Source organism: Branchiostoma belcheri, unplaced genomic scaffold (assembly GCF_001625305.1).
Source record: "Branchiostoma belcheri isolate BF01 breed outbred unplaced genomic scaffold, Haploidv18h27 scaffold4, whole genome shotgun sequence".
NCBI lineage: Eukaryota > Metazoa > Chordata > Leptocardii > Amphioxiformes > Branchiostomatidae > Branchiostoma > Branchiostoma belcheri.
Window position 1 is genome coordinate 3912236 of NW_017804020.1, and position 17854 is coordinate 3930089.

General features: G+C 42.2%; 1 protein-coding gene across 1 annotated transcript; it reads right to left on the reverse strand.

The window, feature by feature from the left end:
• Nucleotides 1–2460: 2460 nt before the first annotated feature.
• On the reverse strand, nt 2461–17587 carry LOC109476929. The gene is given in 19 exon segments (XM_019777945.1): nt 2461–3010; nt 3636–3785; nt 4245–4447; nt 4875–5027; nt 5508–5645; nt 5776–5858; nt 6092–6312; nt 7008–7075; nt 7491–7651; nt 10203–10594; nt 11126–11292; nt 11295–11354; nt 12031–12183; nt 12517–12660; nt 12995–13077; nt 14959–15188; nt 16409–16476; nt 16998–17107; nt 17230–17587. Coding segments are annotated over 19 exon segments (3018 nt in total). The 5' UTR covers nt 17409–17587; the 3' UTR covers nt 2461–2755.
• Between the last annotated feature and the right edge of the window lie 267 nt (nt 17588–17854).

The window sequence follows — 17854 nt, forward strand, 5'->3', positions numbered from 1 at the left end:
TTTTTACTGTTAAAGTCTGTAGAAACTAACAGAATCAACCACAGATCTGAAGTAGATCATTTGAAAGAAGAGACAAATCCGGTGTTTTGGACCACCGCTGGTTTGCGAGCTGCCTTGCCAAATCATTTACTCTTGCTGGCCAATTTTTTTCATTCCCCAAAGATCGAATTTGGAAACGGCTAGAGGAGTAAATCAACGGAGTATATTAAACATGGTCCCCAAAGGATAAATTAGCCATAGTTTATTAGCTTGGACTCCATATGGTGCTTGTCCCAATGTCGTGATGACAGTCTTGGGAGGCGACCAATGGTCAGAATGGACGTATTCAGTCTGGCATCCTTGTGGTGATTTAAAGCAGTTGTCATACCCAACTCCTAGGGAAGCAACCAATACACCGACTAGCTTGCCAAGTTCGTTAGTATTTGCCCGGCATGGAAAGTTTTAAGTTCCCTCTATTCTTAAACTTAAAGATTTAATTGGCAGTACTGTAGTCAAACAGATATCCTTTTTTTTTCAAAGGACTGCAAAGTGGAAGGACAGTTCTATCCTCTGGTGTTTGATCCAGAATGGGCGAAGTAGAAGTAAGACAAGCGGATGGACCACCAACGCACCCCGGGACCATTAGGCATTACACCTGTCACCGTGTTAAAACTCCATCTGCTCGATACGACTGTACTTCACTGCGCATTCTTTTCCCAATAGGTCAAGTATAATATCCAAGCAGACCATACGTATACTGTGGCAAGGCAGTATCCATTGGCCAGTGGAGTATCCATTAGCCACCGAAGGGCTCCTCTGGCTAATAGATACTGTCTTGCCACCGAAAGGAATCTGCTTGGAGATAAGGCCAAGAACAAATTTTGTAAATGAAAAAAATCAAAGTATAACACATATGTCAGTGAGTCAAAGGCACCTTATACCAACTTAGGCCTAATAATCTGTCATAATCTGTAAAATCTCTGTTAAATATTTGTTACTAAGCGCAAAATATCTTTAATCTTCTAAAAGGCAACGGCCTCTCCGTAGACGACCTCACCAGACGACTGGACATGCACCCCCACCTCTAGCTAACAAATCGCTTCGGGTAGATTACAATAACAGACCTAGTACAGATAGAGCACGACCATGGGGGATATCTTACACGTGTATACATGGTAGATCCAGTTACCACCAACGTCGACAGTTCGGTCACCCTTTAACCCACAAAACGTGCCCAAACCATTGCCCTATCATCATTTGATACTACACACATCTTACTATCTTTAATATCTATTGCCTGCTATAAAACTATTGTTGACCTGCAGTTTTGGGTCTGCATTGCACCAGTTGGTCCCAGTGGGGGTCGGCCGGCTTTAGCTGACTGAACTTTGTAATGTGGACAATGCAATGTTGCGTGGGAGCAAGTCAGACCACCAAATATTTTCTATGATGAGTCATTTAGAAGCCGGTATGTGTCAATCGCAGATAACTCTATTAGTGTATAACGTTAACAATATTGGACGTGCTCACACGGACTAAAGTGTACAGACCATCGGTTAACGATACAAAGAATTAGATAAGATAACAATTTGGATCTGTGTCCTTCAGCTGGGATAATCTGAACCTGAAATATATGATAAAAAGATCATCCCATGGCCACATACGATTCTAATTCTGCTACCGTACTCTGTTGCCAAGGCCGCGCGATATTCAAAGCAGTTTTGAAAAGCACGAAATAAATCTCTTATTTGTCGTTTGGTAATCCTTAGGTGGTGAATAATAATAATAACTAAGTTAGTTCTATAACCACCATTATTGTTGTGTGTGCAATGATGAAACAATATACCCCCCCCCCTAAACTGAGACGTAACTACACGTACATAAATGTCATCCAAACCGCTTGGCCCTGGTGTAGATTTCATCCTCAGCTGCAGCAGCTAAATATATCGGCCGCCATTTTGTGGTTGGCTTGCTAGTGTCGGACCAGATTAATCTTGTAGATGCTGCCCAGTTTTACCTTCGGCTATACATGAGATGTGTGACAGAAGCAAGTGAACAAATATTGCGTTGCCGATATTGGAAAGTTGGGGTGGTTGCCTCAGGAATTGTATGTTCATTACTTGCGTGATTGACATATCTTTCAGGCGCCCCTTGCGGTACAACCCCTGCAGTATGTGTAACGTCCCCATTAGGCAAACTGTCAACCACGAGGCTACAAAAATAAATCTTAATATAGTTTTAATACAACATCTAATCCACAAGCAATACCACTATCGCAGATATATAGTAATTTGACTTTCAAATTCAAGGACTCCTTCTGGCATCGTCCTTCAGACAGCTTTCTGGGCTGTAACAATTATAATTTATCCCTCATAACATCTCAGTCATATGACATAAAATAACGTAAGCAATACGAATTTCACAGGAATGAAACTGTTGTGAAATAAATCTCCAGACAAATGCACTCCATAATAGATTACTTGCCTTTATACCAGGTGCCATAGTAATGCCGAATGGAATTTACGTTTAAGTCGCTTTGGCGATGTTCTCATAACCATGAGCTTCATTCCCTTTAATGCCCCTCTAAATCAACATCGACATGTACTCTTGAAAATATCATTTTGTACTGTACAGTATAACAATCCATGGATCTGCTACTTATTCATATAAATAGATTCATCTGTGATCAGATCTTTAGTAGACTAAGTTGTACACCTCTCAATATCTTGCAGGTATCTATGACAAAACGTTCGGCCATTTCAAATTTTAGGACAGCTTACATCTTCAGCAAATATACTGTCCAGTACAGGACGACACAAAAGACAAAAGTACTTGGGAATAGGACTCTTGAATATCTGTCTATATTATCCACGTCCTCTATGTCGTGTAAGGACACTTTCTGGATTCTGGCCACCTTCTCCCTGAGCTTGGCCATCCTGCGAGCCTTGGTCTCCTCAGATATCCCACTGGAACTCCCCTCCTTCGTGTCCCAAGACTCCTCTTCAGGCACGGTGTTGACCATCTGCAGCTCCTGATGGCAAAGAGAATAAATGCTAGCACGTGATAAACTGTCATACACATAACTGTCTTTTGATAAGCATAGAAAGCTAAATGTAATACAATAGTAGTAAAATGGGAAGGTGTCATCAGGTACGACTGAAGACCTATATAGATATATGCTGGACATCGGTCAAAGTGTACAAGGCAGTAAAATACTTTTATATGAACGGTTCTCTACAGAAAGTGGACTGAAAGTGGAGGAAACGTAATTAGTGTGTTAACTTTTAGCGATCTTGGGGGGTTAGGCAGCACGGGGAACGTTTAACAGCCATGCCAATGTATTAGCGTAAGAATACAGTAAAATGATTGCTAGAGGCTATATGGGCTTATTTATTGGTGAAGTTCTTCTTGTATGGTCCATACCACTAATGATATATCAGATGTGCAATCTATGGCGATAAGGCCAATGCAAATGTGATCTTTAAAAGCCCAATTGACCCATTCAAGATTAAAACAAAAATGAAAAACAGGATACAAAATATGTACTGGTAAGACATGTCGCTGACACTTCAGCTTCGGTGTTATCGTTGTTTTAGTATCATATGGTTAGCATGTTGCCAGCACGTCAGATGTATAATTAAATACACAAAGCGAACTTGGTTTGCGTAAGCGGAAGCCTGTTTGGTAAGCCAAGTCGATCTCGCCAGAAGTTCAACAGCACTGACAGGCAACTTTCCGTCGGGAGGAACTTGGAAAATTTGATCAACGAACGCGGCTCGCTGAGCTATCTCCCTCTCCCGCTGAGTCTGTGAAGAGGAAAGTTGAACTTGACATCACATTACGTTCCAAATATGGAGCCGGGATGCCCAGGATCGAGCATACCCAGCTGACCCGGTGACACCAAACACCATTAATGAAGAACACACTCAGTCACTTGTTAGTATAGCCTATAGTAATTGCGAAGAAAACTGCAAGAAGCGGTACAATGTAGTCAGTAAGATACGTACTGACATCACAAAATAACACACTGCAATACAATATAGCCCCTGCCAGATACAGTGATGGTTTGTACGGTAATAAACAGTATATTAAAGGGAACAAACTATGGATTGATTCTACACGTAGTTGCAAAACGTTGTCAATAAAAAGTGCATGCAGCAAAAGTGTGGCAATAGAGTCGCAGGAGCCAGAAAGGCATCTGAGGGAAACAGCAGCAACAAATAAGAACAAAAGGGGAAAAAAAGAAAGAAGAAAATAAATGATACCTGAATTTCCTTCTCTCTTTTAGCAGCTTTGCGTTTCCTACGTGTAGACTCGAAGCTGACGACGGCGTATTCTAAAAGGGCACCGAAGACAAAGAAGAAGCACATCAGAAGATAGACGTCGACGGCCTTGATGTACGAAATCTTCGGCAGGGAGGCACGTGCGGACGTCACAAAGGTGGTCTGTGCAAGAACCGTGGTGATACCTGAAATAGTTTCAACGTTGTCAGCAAAGTAAACATCAAACTGGCATTGCCACTTGTTAGGCTACTCCAATTACTTTAATGGGGATATAAAACAAAAAAACAAACAAAACAACTATCATAGAAAACGTTTTGTGAAATACCTTTATTTTTCATCGTAAAAGTGGCTGGGAGAATATACGTTGTGCCTAGCTTGAGTTCGCAGTCACTTTGTTTGTGTCCTTTCATTTGTATTTATTTTAAAGAATGAAAGACCTTTATTGTACGTTTATGCTCTTACAAGCTAAATGTAAGTACAGGTCATGAATAAACAGGGAAAAAGAATAATACTTACACTACAAATACTAATGTGAACACTATTTACGTTACAGGTTCAAGTTCTTCTCGCTTCTTTTTTTTCTGTTTTTCTGAATAAATCAAACATACTGACCGAGTGAGACCCGGGCTGGTGGCGAGTCTTTGTTGATCCAGAAGCTGACCCATGAGATCATGACCAGTAGGGTGGAGGGGACGTACATTTGGAGGAAGATGTAGGCCACTTCCCTGGTCAGCCGGAAACTGAAGGCCACGTGTGGGTAACCTCCTGGGCAGACACACAGATTCACGATTGCCATTTAGACTGATGCCAGCAGCAGTGGCCGTACAGCCGGCGTACTCAGACGTATAATCAGAGCTAGCCTAGCTATGCCAACTCGTGCACTCGACAACCGGTATCTAGAATCAGCGAACTATTCCAACGAACGGACCTTCATCCACACAGAAGTTCAGATTTGGAACAAACTACCATACACTGTTGTGGGTACAATCAACAACAGCGGCCTGCAGTCCTTCCAAGTCAGAGTCCACCGACATGAGAACACTTGGCAGCTGTGAGCCACTGACTGCCCACTTAACTGTTTCCTATGTACATTGAAGTGGGTATTGCCCACCACACCATATTACATATACAAAAAACAGGCTGGTTTCCTTCATTGGATACTGACTGATTTGATGTTATTCCTTAGAAAAATTGGTAAAATGTTTTTTTTTAGATATTGTGTAGTCGAAGACACTTTCACTGTACCTGTTTCGTAGGTTGCAATCATTTCTTTTGTCCGGTGGTTCTTCACGGTGAACTGTGCAACCTGGAGGTTCTGCAAGCCCCGAACAGAGTCGTCTCCTTTCAGCCACTTGAAGATCATGTCGTCAGTAGTGTAGCCATCTAACGATTGTGGAAAGAAAATTCCCAAATCAAACACAGATTGAGGATGAACCATTATAGATGAAGTAGCTGTCAGAAATCCTAGCTGTAAGAAACATGAGTGAATCATTTCGAATAGCAGGGTACTTACAGCTCTCAATGTGTAGGCTACAATTCTGTTTGTCCAGAGGATACTTCCTCAGGTCCATGTTACATTCGGCAATAACTGTCACCCTGCAGTATGAAGTAGGATGTGTTATCACATTGTACATAGCAAAATTGTACATTCAACATAGAAATGTTGGTCAGCAGGACAATTTTGACTTATTATGAAAGTTCATCTGTGCTGGTAGTTACATGTAGATGCCACTGAGTCAGTCTACTGAGGAAGACTAGACTGACTGGTCGAAAGCTCTAGGTGAGAGAACTTTTTGTGTTGGGTCAAAACTTTAAACAATTTGACTAACCTTTGGCCATACACAATTGACCCGTCTGGCCAAAGACGAAGTAACCTGTTTGCCATGGTGACGTTGTGAAGAAATGAGAATTTGGAGTTTGGAAAGAATGTATCAGGAACCCAGAGGTACTCCACCAGACGGCCGTCCAGACTGATGCTCTCGTTGGTCCCAGTGAACGCCAGACGCTCGTCCTTCCAGTACTGCCGCAGGAGGATACAGATGGTGAAATCCTGTAGTAAGGAAAAAAACATATTGATGCTTATATCATACACCAAAAAGCAGTTACTCAATCAAAAGGATATGATTTTTGAAACGGTCAGACGTTTCAGCTAGCATCCACTACCTTTCGTCAGTGACACTAAGAGACCAGGGGAGAAATGCAGGTTTATACGCACGAACTATTGATTGATATGCAAATAAGTGAAAATATATGCTTATATTGATGATCAAATCTCTCTAGAGCTATCTAGTGAATAACTCGTATTTTATAATATCCAATTGTACAATAACAAATATATGACACATGTACTTTGGGATGTACGTACATATATATAAAAGAGATGGAGGTGAGAATTAGTTCAATTTAGCCTATTATTGAGGCAATTACCACGAGGTAAAATGAATCTAAAAGTGTTCATATTGCACAGTAACAGGATGCTGGAATCGGTCCAGACCGTTTCTGCGATGAAACGTATTAGAGAAATAACGAGAAATCCAAGCAGCATAATAGGCAATAAATGGCTTTTCCATTAAGCTAAGTTGTTTGGGCTGCTAATGGCATTGTAGCATTAATTAGATCAGGTTCTAAATGCATTTCAGAGACGAAAACCACAATATCTTTTGCCATGACTCTATGAACCGCATCGAATAAAATGTAGAAAATATTGTGTATATTATCATGGAAAAACAGAATTCTGAAACTTACGAGGTCAACTTCTGAGATGTGGTCAATGCTCACCACGTCCATACTCATCCTCACCAGAAGTGGTGGTCCTAAACAGAATAATACGGTAAACAATAAAATATACCATTGTGACATGGTTATTCCTCACAATGACTCTGTATCTCATTTACTTTGTTGTTATTGTTTTAATGTATATAAGCTGACACTTATCCCCACCCCTCCCTACCTGAGGCAGTGGTTATCAGCAGGAGGGTCGACATGTCATAAGGCAACCGTCACTTTACTACCGATGTTAAGCCAAATCCTTGAGCTGCCACATACGTTGTTTAGGGCTAGGTCTAGGGTTAGGGGTTGGTATTAGGGTTAGGGTTAGAGTTGGGATCATTGTTCAGGGCTAGGGATAGACTTACAATTGCCCCCTAGTAGTGTCCGAGTCATGTATTTGGCAGGATCATGTATGTCGAGCCGAAGTCAGGAATACATAGTCAAAGAACTGATACAAACCTCCGAATCCAGGTCGAAGGTTTCGATTGTAGTTGACGAGCTTTTTCTTCATATCAGGGACCCAGGCAGGAGTGTAGCTGGTCGCTAAGTAGTTGTCCTGGATCGGCTGGGGGTCCCAGTCCACCGTCGTTAAGTTTGTACTTACTGGCGTAACCTGAAAACTGGAGTCAAAACAACCAGTTTGACTTACATCTTTGATATTAGACATCACAGAAGTACCAAATGAAAGTTTCAAGTGCTGAGTCTTACCTTTCATAAGGGTACAGTAAACATAACAGGAGGAGTAAGATCGAAGAGTCGGTTGAAGCCATGATGTGCCCGTGTGGTTTAACCGCTGACAAACAGGGCAGACGATGTATCATATGTCCCCCGTGTCACGTATACATGTCGTATGGAGATGAGCTGTGGTATCTGGCTTCATCTGGCCAGCACCAAACACGTAACCTTCGCCGAGAAGGTTATGTCACTGCAGTGGCACGTATGTCGTGTGCATGAGGCGTTGGGCGTGATATCTGGGTAGCCAATGTCAATATTACATGTCTAGAGTTTGTCTGGTAGTAAAGTGAACAGATTGTGCAGAATGTAGCATACATATATGGGAGAAAAAGGAAGCAGCGTGGTGTACTTTGGCGATATGTTTGGATAGGTCAACCTCCCATTGGCGTAACACAGCAGCCTCGCAGGCGGTGGTTGACTGTATCACACCGAATGAAATGTCACGCCTAACCCGTTCATATCTATCCCTAGAAGTTACTGTAATACTGTCTATCTAATTATAAAATCTATCTGATGTAGATACCCATTCCATACTTGACCAATAGACGATTCATTCTACGTTAGAGACAAGATCGCTAATTTTCTTATACGAATGAAGAATTTAAGATGAATATCAAATCGTCAAAAAGTTTGTCTTCTAGATAGTCAGACGTAATCCAAAATTGACGAGTGTTCCTAAGTTCATTTTAGCTGGAGAAAACCGTCCTCCAATACAAAATGATCGGAGGATCATCACAATGTACCTCGTCAGATGGCCTGTCTTGTTATTCTACGTATCAAGTGTTATTCGGATTGGATAATATTACATGCTGCTGTTTTTATAGAGAGGGCAGAGGTCAAATACTCAAAGAGATATGCGGCGCTGTCCTGCAAAAATACCTTATGGCCATGGGTCCTGTGACCTTCTAACCTAAGCACTATCTGTGTATGTCTGATGTGTTTTGTTGTGTTTGTTAAAAAGATTATCCACGTCTCGATTACTGAGGGGATGTAAAATGCCAAGCTGACGTGATTGTCAACAAGCCTATCCAACGGGTCGGTATAGTATTTCATATAAACAACCAATATAATACTTTGTGCCAGTTATTTGTTCTTATTTCAAACAAGTGTGACAATTGCCATTATGTGTAAATTTAATTATGGCGCTATATAGATTATTGAATAGAGTACGGCGTAATAGAGTCACTTGAGGTATTCTGGCAAAGACTTTCGATTAAAATCCCCTTGTGAACATTAGTATTTGCAGTAAATACCCCTTAGGCCACACCAATTTAAAATTCCTGGTTAACGGATTTTTCTAGAAAAATAATGGAGCTGGCGGGCGAAAAAAGAAATTTAAAACAGGTCTATTATGGCCGAAACATCCTATTATGGCCGAAAATGGTACGATAGGAGCCATGAAGCCAACACACCAGGCTGGTTTAAAATTAAAACAATGAATTTTGAACTTTTAATGAAAGATGGAATAACTGTAACAACTAGGAAGAAAAGGACTGTTTTCAACTATTCAGGGCAAACTATGAGCATTTTGCAGTTGATTCTGAATTTTTTTTTTTTGCAAATCAGAAAATAATGAAGCGGGCGAATCCGTTAACCAAAAAATTAGATTGGTGTGGCCTTAGCAATATTGGCAAGTATAGAGTTTCAAGGACAAGGCGATTTTTAAATTGCGATTTTATTTGAAAATATGACGCGATAATTTATACAATATCTTGTATGTTGACCCGTAACACAGCAATATTTGATATCAATATGGACAACTGACTTAAAACTATAGCTACATTTCCTTGTTTTGCAAAACGCAGATCTATCTTTGATACAGATATCAGATTTAGAAGTCTTGCATAACTACTTTCATGATCATCATATCATCTTTTGTTTTACTACTGACTTTCAGTGAGTGCTAGCCACTAAAAGTTAAATAGTTCTTAGACACAGTGGTACACCCTATTCACTAGAAATTGATATGCTATCTACCTCTTCTAGTAATACTGCTTACTATGGTGATCAGCTTTTTCAAATGCCATTGGCCATCGTAGGTCACACTGAGCATCATATATATAGCACTGCATGGTGTGTCACAATGGTTGTATTCCATTGCAACAGGACGTGTAACTAATTTGTAAAATTTGTAAGATTGTCCAATGCCAAGTTCAATCTTGTTTTTATCACTCTCTATTATAACAGCAGCAATCCATAGCTTTCAAGGTCCAAACCAGGCACGCGGCGCGGCGGCAGCTAGCCATATCACACCGAACGACTTGTTACACACAATCTTTGCACATTTTATTGCAGGAGTTATTTAAAGCTTTCTACTGATGATGCCCCAACTGTGCTTGGTGGCAACGAGTTCCACTCTACGATAGTAGATTGCATGCCGTTTCAAACGCCGCTCACACTTTTTCTAGATAGATAAAGGTTATGTACCTTAGCTGCTAAAAATCACGTTCTATTTTCTCATCGTCCATGTCTACATATATGTACGTGAACCAGTAGACTAGGTTGACCACGGTGAATGCTAAGGGGAACAGATATCTCGACCTTCTGTCTATGATGCATTCGTCGTCTAAAATTTTGCCAACCCTCTGTCTGACTCGACTGGTTGTTGCTCTGACTCTGTGGCCTGCCTGGGTGGTCCTCGCCTTGACTTTGTCTCTCACTCTGTACCGGAACGTTGGTCTGCTGATGCCGCTGTCGTCTGATGGTGTGCTGGCCGCGTCGGACGGATTCTCATAGTCCATGTCCGCCTCAACCACGGTTGCCAAAGGCGCGATTCTTCCGTCACTTTCGACTTCTAGCATCTGTATATCATTCCTTGTTGTCATCGGCTGCGCAGGAAAAAATACAACATGAGAAAGTACAGTGTAACAGAACATTGCACATTAGTGTAATAGATATCATTGATGAATTCGCCCTAATCCGGTTTTGTTGTCACACCATTGAATATCATATTCCATTCCTATAGACAACGTTTTTAACGTGGTGTTGTTTTGCTTTCGACAAATCATGCGCTGAGAGCTTCTATTTGGAAACAGTGCTGGTGTCATCAATAACAATAATGATGAACACCGAGGAGGACAAACGACAACGGAGCACAGCAACCCACTTTATCGTGGGGTCGGTCTGTCGTGGGGTCGTGTGGTGCAATGGCAGAGTGCTCCGACATGTCACCGATCTTGTGCTCTTGGGAAAGGCACTTAACGTGACTTTCCCCATTCACCTCAAGTGAAAATAAGTATTGTCTGTCTTGTATTTGTTCCTATGTGTGGGACACAACACCAGCAACAGCTGCCTGTGTCCCACATGTATTGCACTGTTGCAACTTTAATAAATCATTACATCAAATGAAATCAACACACCGATGGTGGGATGTTGGTGACAATAGGGGACGGTAAGGGTGACTTCTTGGTCTCCTTCTTCTGCCTGACGAGTGTGGTGTAGTTGACGATGGCGTATTCAATCAGTGCGCCGAAGGAGAAGAGGAAACAGATGATGAGGTAGACGTCGATGGCTTTGACATAGGAGATTTCGGCACGGAGGCTCGCTCGCTGGTGATGAAGGTCGTCATGGTCAGAACCGTGGTGATACCTAGAAGAATTGAACAGATTCTGCTTCGGTGATTAATATTTGAAGATCAGGGTTCAAGTCCAATCAGGTCATCACATACAGCTCGATGTCAATCACATTGAATTAAGCTGAGAAAATTTCTTAAAGAAGAATAATGCTCATTGATTCAGTGTACAGCACTGTCATGCCGTAAGAAAGTAATAAAAGTCAGTTCTAGAAAGTCTTGGTAATTCGTCTGGCATGAAAATATAGAATCGGTATCAACAAAGGTCTAGTAGTACGCATGTGTATTAGTTTTGTAGATGTAGTAGATGTATGTATTAGTTTTGTCTGAAAACAGGGAAGGTGTTATTATGACTGTTATCATGCCATGCCTATAGCCCCAGAAAAGAGTGATATGAAATTATGATTCATTCCCAATGATCTAGGATCCTTCATGGCACCCACAAACTCGTAAGAACATGCCATGCATTCTTACCAAGCGACACCCGAGCAGGTTCGGAGTACGGACTGATCCAGAACCCAACCCAAGACACCATGACGATAAGAGCGGCGGGGAAGTAGGTTTGCAGCAGAAAGAAAGAGATCAGGCGGATCAGCACGAAGCTGAAGATTAGGCGGGGGTAGTCACCTGCGGAGGGAGACAGAGCGCGGCGAGATGTTATTGCGGTTTGCGGGCGGATGAGCGCTTACGTACCGAGAGCCACTCGGGCTGGCTCGGAGTAGGGGTTGACCCAGAAGCCGACCCAGGAGATCATGACGATGAGGGCAGCAGGGATGTAGGTCTGCATCAGGAAGTACATGATCCGCCGGGTCAGGTGAAACTTGAAGACAACCACTATGTAGTCTCCTGTGGATCACATATGCTGAGATTTAAATATCATAAGAAATATGATTCATATTCCTGAACCAACCTTCATCTTTACTGTCCATCTTTTTTCTGTTGCGCAGAATTTTTCAAGACATTTCAAAAGAATGACAAAATTGCTTGGTATACCATATTTAGAGTCATTAGTGTACGGATCAACTTTAAGATTCTGTGACCTTTTGCTTTAATTCGTATTCAAAGTATTCCACCTCCTAAGAGTACAATCATGGTCTGTTATACGATGACATTCCTATATAATCTGGCTGATATAATTCGTTACCTGGCTCATATTACCTTGCTCATATAGCCTGTTACCTGTCTCATAGTGCGCGACTCTCTCGGAGGTGAGGTAGTCCCCGACCTGGAAGGTCTGCAGGTCTTCGTTGACAGAATGCAGCCCCGAGATGGACTCATCGCCACGCATCCAGTACAGCTGCAGGTCCTCGGTCGTGTAACCGTCTGTGGCGGGAAAGCAAACAACCCTTTCTATGTTTACCGAAGGAAAACACATTATTTTTGCTACGTTTCCTCTTCTCCCGTTCCAAACACGAACCTCTGACCTGGCCAATGACCTAATTGTTGACGTCTCTCACCATGGTAACTGGTGTTTGGTTACGTAATGTTGCAATTTTATAGTAGGAGGGATTTATACTCCTGTCTGACCATATATATATATATATATATATATATATATATATATATATATTTGAGTAAGAATCAACAGAGCAGACCATACCTGAGCGATATAGGAATTAAGTTAAAACCATGAAGAATCTTCGAGTAAAAGACTTACAACTCTCGAACTCCAGTGTGCAGTTCTGTTGGTCCAACGGATATTTCCGAAGGTTCATGTTGCAGTGAGCCACAGCCGTTATCCTACGAGAAATCAAAGAAACAATCTTACTTATTTCAACATAGAAACAAATGGCTGGCTCTAAAGGCCAGCATCTAACACACAAATATGTCAGAAGAAGTGAAATAAAGATGCTACTTAAGGTGTACAAATTCCACAGTTGACATTGGTCATAACGGCCAGAAGCTGCAAAGACTAAATGTGTGAAGTGTCCGTATACATACAGGTGTTTTGCTTTACATTTAGTACTTGTCATCATAAGATACAACGTCTGGTACAATTGTTCTTACTGTGTGAAATATGGTACCCCTGTGTACTATTTTGTAAAATATTGAAACTAAACGTCAAAACGGTGAAACTGACGAAGATAATCTACACCTATCGCTAAGACTTGTATTATCCCCCATGCTAACACCTGTTGCTAATATCTTAAATGATATCCTTGATGCCTTCACTGTCGACTTTCGAGTTCACCTTGCAAGGCGATGCTGACTAATTAGGACTAAACAGAAGAAAGGGTCATCGTGATCGTCAGGCGGATATCACTTGTTGAATTGGGTAATAAGGTCTTGACCTGAAAAAGGTCATGACTTGACCAAAGACCAGCAAAGGTCATGACCTGCAGAATCAACCAAGCACGACCATGAGGGTTGGTGTTTTATCTGTGGCTTTGGTTTGAGCTACAGAAACGGTTTATGTTTTTTCAATCTGATACAGCCGCAAAATGTGATTAGTTTATGACTATATTGATTTCACGTTGATTTTATTTAGCACCATAGCCATGTTGGACCCCGAGAACTAGATGGTAGGGTCCTGAGACACCGAACTTCACAGAGTCAAGCTTCGATCTTCGTTCTCTTCTTACTGCTCCGTTTTGAAGAGGTTTGTGGTACTAGTAAGTTTACCTAGTGATTGTTTATGGCGTGTAGAGTTCACTGTAGCTCTAGGCAAGACTAGTTGGGTCTTTTAGCCGGCGACAAACTGGTTCTGACTCGTTTTTCCCGCCGCGCATTTCAGAGTGGGAGGGGGCGGCATCATGGATTTCCCGCGTTTTCTTTTGTCACAGATTTGGGTACATAAACATTTATGGTGCGAAAGATTTCCCTGAATGGTCAAGACTGACTGTTGCTCCTTGTGTTATCTTTAGAAGGGACACTCATAAGAACGAAACTTGACATTTTGTTCTTTGTTTTGTTTACATCATATGCATGCAAGTTCTTTGAAGACATATGCAAATTAGCCAACCACCTACCACTTTTTGCCTACCGTTCGCTGGACTCGACGCCATGGCGGTCGCCAGCGATCACTCGTATTGCTTTCACGGCTCTACTGTTTACTTTGTATACTTGAAGTGTTGAGGTGATTACTACCGCAACCACTACCTCCACTGCCTACAACTTGATTAGGTTGTTTCCTTTCAGTGTTATCTTCTTCTTAGTTTGGGCATGATCAGCTTTGTTTGCTGGCAGGTCAATTCTACAACTATAATTTGAAATTTAGCAGGGCAATTCTCGCCCCTCATTTTTAGTCAGCATCACCTTCAATTGTGTCAGCATCACCTTGCTTGCATCATGTGTAATTGTTGTGTTCCCCAACGCAACGAGAAACTGGAAAATGTGAATAATTAATGGCGAATGGCGTCAATGGTGCATCTATGTTGAGAAGTTATCTTGACATAGAACATTAAAGTTAACATCTGTGTGAATGAGTAGCACCTAACATGTACCACTTACGAAATCCCACTTGAATTGGTGGAGGTTTAGGTAAGGCTCAGAATGTCTGTAGATTAACCGGTCGCTATAATTCTGGTATGTGCTACAATATTATGATGTCTTGATAGATATACATGTGTACCATGTTGTATCGATGTATACGGCCATGTCAGCAGTGTACACACACGATACCTCATTCCGTAGATAACAGACCCGTCAGGGTAGAGCCTGATTAGCACGTTGTCTGTTGTGACTGTGTGCATGAAGGCTTCCTTTGCATTGGTCAGAAATGTGTCGGGAACCCACAGGTCCTCGGCCAGCCTTCCGTCTAGGCTCATGGGCCGGGTTACGTTTTTCAGCCACGGTTGAGCTAGGCGCGGGTCTTTCCAGAACTGTCTCAGGAGCACGGTGATGGTGTAGTCCTGTACCACACGTCACGAGCCCGTACATGCACGGTAGTTTCATCAGTAGTGTTTTCATCGGTAGTGTTGGCGGGTGTATGCAAAGTTGTTAGTAGACGAGAGAAGACACGGGAAAGGCAGATGGGAAACAGTGCAGTGGGGTATTACAGTGAAATAGACATTGACAATGAAACATGTTGCAAGACAAGGCAAAGATTCAGTGACATCACGAACACAAGGCGGGATTCGGACAGTGTAAAGTGGGAGACAGACAGAGAGAAAGCAAAAGAGGTACAGCAAAAACAGAAAGAAGAAACGACAGACAGACCATCAATTTCAAAAGACTGTACTACCCTCCTGCGTACACTACAGTCTACGCCTTACAGATATCTTTTATGTTCTGTGCGAAGTTCTCTGTGTTGTAAAATTGCTGTCAGGAAGTAAGCAAGTAAATGTAATGTCAGAATGGTATTTTCGGTAATGTTCATGCAATTCATTATATCCATTTTACGTTGCCACATGTACTTAGTATCATTTCATGTAAGCGACGGGCCCTCGTGCATGGTCTGTTGTCCTGCCTTAGCCCTTGTACTGTCGGTCACCAATTATGCGATAGGCCATGGTCATAGACCTTGTATCATGGCCACAAGCACATCTGCTACATGTCGTTGACGTGGATTTTGAATATCGAGGTATGTTCATACTGTGACCATGAGATAAGCTGGATTAAGGCTTGAGTTGACACGAATGTCATAGGCACCTTTTTGGTATCCAAACTTCACAATTACGGAAATCGTGAAGTCTCAGTGACGCTTCGATTTTCAGACAACACTCGGCGACCCGTGCATGCATGCATGCAGTCTGTTGCCGTTTGAGCCGCCCTGTTTAAGCTTTTTGTGACCATAAATTAACCAGCCTTCTCATCTTTGTCACACGACCTGCTTAGTAAGACAGAAACGCTTGTGTGTACTTGACTTAAGAACTTGTGTATTGATTTAAGAATTACAGAGATATATCAGCTTATGTTGCCATCTGGTTATTGTGGCTGCATCAAATGTTCGTATGTGAAACACGATATGTGTAGTTCAGCTCTATGATACCCACCGATTGCCCTGTAAATACAGCTCCATTGGGGCCATTTAGACATCACATTAAGTCCGATGAAAACAAAGTACAATACGATTATCGCCATGTTGGCGTTACGTTAGAAGTTGGTGTACTGGATCATGGAGGACACTTACCAGGTTGACCATTGAAATGCTGTCGATGCTGGCAATGCTCATGGTGATGCCAACTCGCACAGGCGGGCCTGTCGATCAAACAAACACACTGTCAGGCCGGTACAAATCATAGCGTGGTTGTCATCTCTCTGCGCTACAGCTGAGAGCGTTTTGAATATACTACCTAAACCTACAATCTAAGGAACAACAGCTGGTCTGAACGGCCTGCTTGCGTCGACCGTTTGCAGTCTTAGTCGTTGCCGTAGCCATAACATGTGCCGTTCTTTGTCACCACAGTTGCATGCAACACACAGGGGGTGCACGGAACATTGATAGCAATATGTACATGCACATGTATTGATAGCCCCTCTACACGTTATTCCAATGGGTATATCAAAATGGTTTGAACTAATTAGAAATATATTATTTCTAACTGGATTACCAATTATGTTACCTGATAGGGATACTAATTACTCATTTGTTCATGGAATTACCACCAGATTACATGGTGGCCCCTTCAGCTTTGAATAAGCTGGTTTAGATTATTTGGCAATCAAGATATGATAGTCAACGCATCCACAATGTTTCAGTGATTGCAACATTCCTTTACCTCCAAAGTTGGGACGTATGTTTCTGTCATAGTTTTTCAGGATCTCTCCCAGTGAGGAATCTGCTGCGGCAATCGTGGGAGACCCAGTAGCCCCGCTGAGTTCGCTGCAGCTAAACCAGAAAAACAAACATGGCGGACTTTTCACCCCATCATCGATGAAACATCAAAGCATGTCCACGAAGAAGCATCACAAACTGGGTTTATTTAACTAAAGGCAGCTTCAGTCACTCACCTGCCAAATAGGCTTGTGGAAAGTAAAAGTAAGACAACTGTCGGTAACGTCAGGAAGCTGGAACCGGCCATATTTCTGGTAAGGCATTTTGCGCTGCCTGAGGCCCATCTCACATTACTCTTTTTAGCGGGAGGTACCTTCGGCTGTTCGGTGCTGACAGCCCGGCACTCTGGACACATGACACAGAAATGTCGCTGCAGCGTCGTAACTGTATTACTGTAAAGGTCGCTGTAATTCTAAAGTACAGAAAAATCGTGCAACCATATGTCAGTCCGTTCCGTACACTTAGTTGGACTGCCACAGCCGTGGTCTATAATGGGTAATGTTGTGTTGTGTAGGCTGAGTCAGGAGATTCTGGCAGTTTTCGTTGGCTTCGAAAGGGAAAACTGGCGCGAGGGCGCTGGTCACGGGCTGAGCAGGCCAGTTGGTGGCTGCCGAATCTGGCTGGTTCGACCCAGGATCGGGTTCAGGGTCATTGTATATCTCTGTATTAGAGTAGTTTTATAGCTGATGTCGTTAGATTAGTATCAATAGTCCTGTTTGTACTACAGACATGACATTATATATACCTTTTCATCTGTTCACCTGTACTTAGCCCGATAGGGCATGGATGTACAATAAAGGT